The 8,465-nt window shown below is 36.6% G+C and overlaps 1 protein-coding gene across 1 annotated transcript; it reads left to right on the top strand.

The window, feature by feature from the left end:
- Positions 1-3,679: 3,679 nt before the first annotated feature.
- LOC137710184 (uncharacterized) lies at positions 3,680-4,105 on the top strand. The gene has a single exon (XM_068449132.2). The coding sequence runs from the start codon at positions 3,680-3,682 to the stop codon at positions 4,103-4,105; it is 426 nt and encodes a 141-aa protein (XP_068305233.2).
- Positions 4,106-8,465: the final 4,360 nt, after the last annotated feature.

The following is an 8,465-nucleotide window of genomic DNA, read 5'->3' as shown; positions in this document are numbered from 1 at the left end:
GTTGTCTCTGGCAAATACTCCTCACGTTCTGAACGGAGATGGAAGTGAGTAAATTATAATTTACAGTCCCAAATTATACTTGTAGTTTATGTCGTTTTTAGGAGCTTTCACAGGAAATGAAGTCACCAGGTTCGGAGCGGGAAGCATGCATTCAGGCTGTGAGGTAGTTTCAGTTTTGTGTCGTTTTACATGTCCCCCCCGGGGGGGGGGGGGGGGGGGGCGCGATTTGTTTACCTTTCACAGTAGGTCGGAACAATGTGGTTTTTTCAAGTAGTTTGCTTAGAATCTCATTCAAATTATTGTGGAAAAGCCTTAGTATGTTGGCTTGAGAATTTTTGGGTTCGAATCATCCCCTGAAAGGTTAGCTGTGTTCTTCATGTGTGACTGCACAATTACGTGAATCCGACAAATCTGACGAGGGAATACTAGAATTTGCCCTCCACTTGATTACCGCTTGACAAAAGCGCCAATTTTGCCAAATTTCATTTTTTTTCCTTGATTGAAATCTTAAACGAAACAACGGGACTTCAATTCGTCGTAGAGGGCTAGTAGAAATTGCCTCTTGTTATATTCTTCTTTGGTATATGTTGCATCATATTAATAAAGTGTTTAGATTTTTGCTTTTTACTTAATGAACTATGTTTTTCAATACTCGAAAGTTTGAGTAGTGAGCAAGTCGAGTAATACAAGCTAAAGTTAGAATTTAAATAAACAGGCGCTTATCGTGGAGCACGGTAGTCTCTCTTAAAACCACTATTGGATTGCTCGAACACCGGAAATGCTTGTTTTGGAAGTGCACTGGTTCTGATCAAAAAGTGATTATCATGGCCTAGGTCTAGCATCACGAAAGACTTGACGCAAAACAAAGTGCAATGACGTTTTATGATTTATATAGCCAGTCGAATTATGCATTGTTGTTGTTGTTCACTTAACCACTCAGTGTCATGCCGGTACATCTTTTCCCGATAAAAACTGTGCGGCTGCTGCATCAAATCCCGGCATGAAATGTCAGTGTCATGCGGGTACATCTTTTTCCGATAAAATCTGTGCTACTGCTGCATCAACTCCGGCGCGAAGTGACTGGATTGATTCAGTTGTGTAATCTCTCCATGTTCTTTCCGTGTTCATGCATTTTCTTCATACCTTTTCGGCTCCAAATCTCTTATGATTCACAGGCTTGGAAAATGTGATGGATTGGAAGTTAGAGATCATCAGAGTTGACTTTTAGCCTTTATAGCCTTTCACGCACCTGTTCGCATAAGATTTTTCGTACTTTGAATATGTCGTATGTGGCATAATATTTTTGATTCCCTCTGGTCGTTTTAAGCTAAGAGGCTTTACTGATGTCGTTTTCAGTTGGCCTCAGTGGCCAATTTGTCCTTCTTCATAAGCTTTACCTCAAATTCTCTCAACCAACATGGTTGGTGCCAATGTGTTTACTTTTTTCCTACTCTCATGTTCCTAAATATAAACTTTTACTCAAAAATCAAAGACCTTAAACAAATAATACAGAAGCACTAAATTGTGGTACATGTACGGTTTATTGTTTGTTGAGTGACAAAAAAGTTTGGGGACAACAGACTGATCAACTAAATGATCGGACGCTCACAAAGAAATGATCCCTATTGTATTTAGTTATATACTCGCCTCTGTAAGACTAGCGTCCTAAAGTTTCTTTTAGTTTAACAGGCCCCAGAGTTATTTTCTTTGCTAAAGATTTATAACCAGCTATTTAGTATTAGATTTAGTGGTATTTTTTCTTCACTTGTAAGTGAAGAGGAGTATTATGTTTGAATCCCGAGAATGGAGAGTTCACAACTAATTTATTTCTTCACTCCTTAGACGATCTCCAACCTATTTAAGTCAGAAAATTTTAAGCCATAAGCCAGAAACTATTTTTCTTCTCCAACCCTTGTGGCTTAAAATGTTAGCCCGTGAAGATTAAATAATGATTTAGGGCTAACTTTTTGTTTTCAGTAACTTTTTTTTAAAATAAAATTTATGTAGATTATCTTAATTTGTTTTTATGAACATTTTAGTCTAAAATATTTAAATTTCGATAAGTAATTAAAAATCATACAAATACATAAGTACTTATAAAGTTTTAAGTTAAATTTGATTTAAATAATTTTCTTAAATTATTTTAGACGTTAGATTTAATTTTGGGCTGTCAAATCTTTTTTTTTTTACTATTATATTTGATCTCATTTTATCATAACCGTTAGATTATAAGTAAAAAACAAAAAAAAAAATGTTTGAAATATAATAGTTTGGTGGACCCAGAATAATTTAAGCCATGCTTAAATCATGGGGAGAATCTAGCCCAGAAATTTATTTTCTCCCCATGACTTATTTTAGCCCATGACTGAAAATGGTTTGGAAGGGTTTTAAAGCTTATATTTGAAGCTTTATACCATGGGTTGGAGATGATCTTAGTGTAAATATGTTGTCGTATTCAAGAGGTTAATAACCATATTAATTTAGAAATTAACTAGAATACATACACGTATTTAACACGCTCATCATAATACTAAAACGGAAAGAATAAAAGCATGAAGAACAAAAAAAGGTAGAATGATTGGTCTATGGCAGCACTGGAATTGATCATGCCTAATCACCACCGTTCATCTTTTTCTTTTTTTTTTTAATCTAAGTTTCTCGTCAGTTCACCTAATTGGGACCCACACGTTCCTACCCCAAGCGTCACCTACAACAGCATCATTCTTGTTTATTACCTAAGAAAGAGACGGAATTTCTACTCAAAGCTCTGGGAATTTCTACTTAAAATTTTTTGCGTTCGAATCATAGAATTTTGAGATTATAAATTGTTCATATTATAAATCACAATATAAAGATATCTTTGCAACTTGATGAGAAACTTAAGGTAAGACATGAGCATCCCTAGCTTTTGCAGAGTCGCTCATTGAATAGCTTTTATTAAAGAAGATTGAGCTAGTCCTAAAGCCGAAAGACGAAGGCATCAAGGCAAAAGGAACAAAGATTGATTGTTAAACGACTTATCAATTTAACCAGCTAGCCTTGCAAACGATTTCCTTTGGTTGCTATCCCTCACTCTTGAAGGATTGAATTTGATGGAATCATCTACGGTCGTTTAGTCAATCAATTGTAATAAATACATAGACGGTTTTCGTAATATTTTCACCAATTCGTTCATCTATTTTTATACAGTTCGATGACTAAATAAACTTAATTTTAATTAACTTTTTATAAAAGCAATCTTTATCAAATAATTTATAATATGAATCATAATATAAAATTCTATAAATCTATTAGTTTTATAGGATTTCACTTTCATTCTAAGTAAGCATGAACAATTTTTCCCCATTTATGCCCGTAAGTTAGGTTACTCCACTCTTAAACATATAATAGTTGATAATTATCGTTACGTCAAATCAGATTGAAAAAAACTCATAATGGTTAAGGCACAACTGGAAAAAATCATAATGGTAAGGCACAACTGGAACCTCACCACATGACAGGTCGTTCCGTGCACAGAAAAGTCAGAATGGTCACCGGCAGTCCCCGGTCACCTCATGCTTCCGTTACAAACTTCCGTTTCTCAACGGCACCTGTATAAACACCCCGTTTCGCAGAGAGCGACGAAATTTCTCAATTGGGGGTTTTCCAAAGCCCCTCTTTCTCTCTCTCTTCGATAGTCATGGAGGACATTGACATGGAGTCAATAGGCCATGGAGGAACAAGTTCGCGCTGCTGCTTCTGTCTTCCGTCGTCGTGGTCGCGGATGCGGACCTTCCAAAACGACGAACGGTGGTGGTCCCGAGGCATCAGAGCCTTGTACAAGCTTCGAGAGTGGTCCGAGATCGTCGCCGGCCCCAGGTGGAAGACTTTCATCCGCCGATTCAACAGAAGCAGAAGCATAGGCCGTGGGGCCGGCGCCAGCAATCACGGGAAATTCCAATACGATCCCTTGAGTTACGCTCTGAACTTCGACGAGGGCCCGGTCGACGAAGACGACGAAGTCGTGGGGTTCCGGAATTTCTCGGTCCGGTACGCCTCGTTTCATCAACCGGCAAAGTCCGGGGGTTTGACGGAATCGGGCACAGACGTGGCGGTGTACGGGTGAAGAAATTGCGCCGCGACGGCTATCGTGCGCCCGGGGGGGGGGGGGGGGATGTTTTGTGAAAATCTATGATTTAGCTGGAATGGCTAGTCAGTGACCTGGCTCGGAAGATGGAAAGTTTGACCGTGATGTTGACGTGGCGCCGCCGTTTTTTATTTATCGTTTTGGTTGATCTCGTTGTAGTATTTTATTTATTTATTTATTTTGTTTTGTATGGACTATGGTTGTTGCAGGGGAAGAAAGATTGTTTACCCTCCTGATTGGACGATCTTTCTATCATCTTTTATTTGGACGGTCACGGTTAAAATACGTTAATATTTTATATTATTATTATTTTTTATTTTATTATCTTTATAAAAAAATTAATATGAAATATTAATGTGATTTAACCATGATCGCATAAAATAAGAGGAAATGAGAATGCCATCCAAATGAGGGCAGATAATCTGCCTGCGTTGCTGGGTGTATAGAATTGTCAGATACTATGAAGGATTGTCAAATTAATATGAAACCGTTTGATGAATATCGTGCAGATTTTGGAGGATTTCCTAGAAATTAATAAATATTTTTTATATTATTGTTTTGCAATTTTGCTAAATACAAATTAATTTTATTATTAGAGGACATGACTACCTTTCCTGGCATTGTAATTTAGTGTCAACTTGCTTGCTAAAATAAATAAATAAATAATGTCGCTTTTCTAAAATTAGCCCTGGTTTGGGATTAGTGATTTAAAAAAAAATAGATATAATAAAAAATTGGGGGAGTTTTTGATATTTGGTAAACTTTCTAAATCAGCTTTATTTCAAAATTTTGGATGAAACAAGCCTAAATCCTAAATCTGCAAATAGCAGCTTCCAAAAACCAGCTTATTGAAAAACATAGATGAACAGTAAATTCTTTAATGAATTTTTCAATAACCCCAAAATTGCCCTTCTTTCCTCACACTTTCAACACCCCTCTCGCACTCAGCATACTCTTGCAAAGCCCGAACCAGAAAGCTTCAATCCCAGCAATCTCTCTTGTTCTCCAGGTCGCGTTCTCCGGCTCGCGTCCGTTCTCTGGTAAGCTTCTCTTGTCTAAAATTTCGTTATTTATTTGTTTGGATTTTTTAATTTGGGGATGGGAGAGTGATTATGCTGGGTTCTTACTGCATTTCGTGTTTGTCTGCTAGCTCCTCCTTCTTCAACCTCAGGTTTCAACCCTGGGTATGTTGTTTCTCTCACACTTTGATCTATTTCTTCGTGCGTTGATCTATTGCTTTTTGTTAAATTTCATGTTTTTTCTCAGTTGGGTTGCCTTAATTTTTGCGTCAAATTGGAATGATTCTTGCTTTTGGGCTGTTTTTAAGGTTATTGGTGTTCTGGGCTTTAGCAGACATCAAACCATTTTGCTGTATTTATTGTGTTTGGATTATTCAATGGCTCTGTCGGTTGTCACTTTCCATTGTACTAGGAAAAGTGCGAGGCGGCTTTGTGTTTGACAATGTTGTATTCTGGGCTTTAATTATATTGCAGCACTCATAGGACTATGTCAATCAAAGAATCATCTTAATACATGGGATGGGACCTAACCTAGTACTATTTGCATTAATTAAGTGTATAAGGGTTGAAACTTGAACGAGTGATACAACTACATGTTCAACATTAGGAATGTTTAGGTTTTACATGAATTCTTTTTGGCATTTTGAAGATTGTAATCATATTGGTGGAAAAAGGCAATAACTTGACGATTCTGATCACGAATTTCACACCCATTCGTCTCTTGTACACGAGAAAGTTGACTGAATCTGGATTATCTATATGCTCTATAGTTTTAGTATGAAACTGGGAGATGGAGATTCTAGAGTAAACTCTTGTCTTTATACGTATACAATGTCTCGTTGTAGTATTTTATTTTATTTTTTATTTTTTTTGTTTGAGATTGCGGCTGTGGCTGGGTGTATAGAATTGTCAGATACTATGAAGGATTGTCTAATTAACATGAAACCGGTTGATGAATATCGTGCAGATTTTGGAGGATTTCCTAGAAATTAATAAATATTTTTTATATTATCGTTTTGCAATTTTGCTAAATGCAAATTAAATTTATTATTAGAGGACAAGACTGCTTTTCCTGGCATTGTAATTTAGTGTCAACTTGTTTGCAAAAAAAGAAAAAAAAAAGTGTTGCTTTTCTAAACAGTCAAAACTAATCGGATCAGTGTATGTTTTTAATAACTTTACGAGGAATGCTAGTTATATTTTCCGCTTATCGTCTTTGGTTTGCTTTTGCACTTATTAACTATCATGTGGACTTCACACACTCAAAAAAAGGTTTTTAAAGAGTAATGTGACATGTGAAACTCAATGGGATCTTTGTCAACTTATGTTCTTTTGCACAATCTTTTATAATGTTATTACGAAAATTTACATTAGATTGTGCGGTGGGGCACACCAACATATGTGAATCACATTTCTATTAGAGAGATACAAATACGGTATGAAAAATGTTGTAAGAGTAGCATTTTTGGTTTTTAAGGTTTTAATACCTTACTAAACTCACTATTATTATTTCACTTTTACCTCTACCAAAACCCCTTTTTACCTTTCTTCCTTTGTTAAAAATTTTCGACACCCAAACTTCTGGTCCATAGTTTTCTCTGCCGCCCTCAAGAATAGCCCAATTTGCTGATTTTTTGGTCCATTAGAATTAGGCAAATCCCCAATAAATGAAAAAAATAATAATAATTATTATCGCCTCCGCAATTAAATTGAATTGCTGCTTTCCTTATTATCATCTCTATTTTAAATTTATATTTTTTTGTATGAATTTATTTTCCAATGGAAAAGCAAATGGTTTAGAATTATGAGGTTTGTTTACTTTGTGGTAGTAAAAATCAACCGTCTTCAATCTTGACGGATTTGTACGTATAAAACAATTAGTACATTCGATCAACGACCAAAGCCTCACGCACCCATGGGGAGGGGAGGTTAGCCAATGGATCTACTGCCTAAGTTAGTTTTTTCTGAAAATAGTGAGTGTTTAGGGCATGTATGCGTAGTAAAAGCTTAACAAAATTTGGTGGAGATGAAGGTATATATAGGAAGAGGTGGCCGGCCGTGGGTGTAGGGGTTTGCCCTCCGCATGAGGCTTCCTATTGGTCAAGTTATGTCATTCGTAGGATGCGCAAGGAAAAAAAATTCAAGATATTAATTAGGAGATAATATCTTGGAATGATGATGGGAATATCCTTAATTAATGGTGATAGGGATTCTTACTTGATGGAGAAAATTGTAGCAAATTGTCTTTCAACTCATCAAAACGTGCATCTATGGTCATTTTCGTCAACTCAGTCAGAATTCCTTCAAATTGAGTCATGTTGGAAGGACCATTGTTACAATTAGATTAGAGTTGAGGGACCATTTCTCTAATTGGGTCAAAGTTGAGAGACCATTGCTACCATATTTCTCATTTCGTTTTCCATCTTTGCCCCTTGATTCAACCTCACGTGTGTAGCACGTGACTCATTTTGATGGAAATTCTAACGGAGTTAACGAAAAAAGACTATACCTGCATATTTTGAAAAATTAAGAGACTAATGGTCATAGATTTTTAGTTAAGTGACCATTACTCCAATTAAATTAAAGTTGAGGGATCATTGCTACAATTTCCTCTACTCGATGTGTTGGTCTTCATTTAGGATTGTATTAAAGATTGGATTTGGTAGTTAATCCTTATCTTTAATACCTTTGACTTTTTAACTCTACGAGTTGGGAACTGTTGTAGTCTGCGTCCTGAACTTTCAGGAATACTAAGCTATGTGTGAGGATGTTTGAGAGCCCTGCCCATTTAATGAAGACAATCTTACATTTCTAAAGTAAAAGTCCACTTATCGCCTTGTGGATTTTGAAGATTATTTTTTGCTCCACATATTCCATTTATGAACTAGAAAGGACGAGTGAAAAAAAAAAGAGGCTGAGTTGGGTAAATTTAGAGAAAATTGAAGGCTATATGAAAAAAACTAGTGGAAACAAAAATTGCAGGAGAAGTGGGTGACGAACAGGTGAAGGATTTGATGGGGCTGGTGGCCGCCATGGCAGATCATTCTCAGAGGAAGCAAAGAAACGAGAGTTAGAACCGAGTGGGTGAGCCATGCTCCTAATTTTCATTTGATATTTTGTTCAATTTATTTGTATTTTCGCCAGACTTTTATGTCAAATATCACCCACCACAATCCATGGAAAGCTAAGGCAGTGCGCGTCTTCTCGGAAATACAGCGGGGGATAAGTTACATGGTACCAAGCCTACGCCATTTTGTAATGCTCACCACCTTTGCAGTTACACCCTCGAACCACCCCTCAGCTTCTTTCTCTAGGTTCTC

The sequence above is a fragment of the Pyrus communis genome, chromosome 6, assembly GCF_041283825.1.
Source record: "Pyrus communis isolate YQ-2024b chromosome 6, ASM4128382v1, whole genome shotgun sequence".
Classification (NCBI taxonomy): domain Eukaryota; kingdom Viridiplantae; phylum Streptophyta; class Magnoliopsida; order Rosales; family Rosaceae; genus Pyrus; species Pyrus communis.
This window is presented reverse-complemented; position numbering and strand designations above follow the sequence as displayed.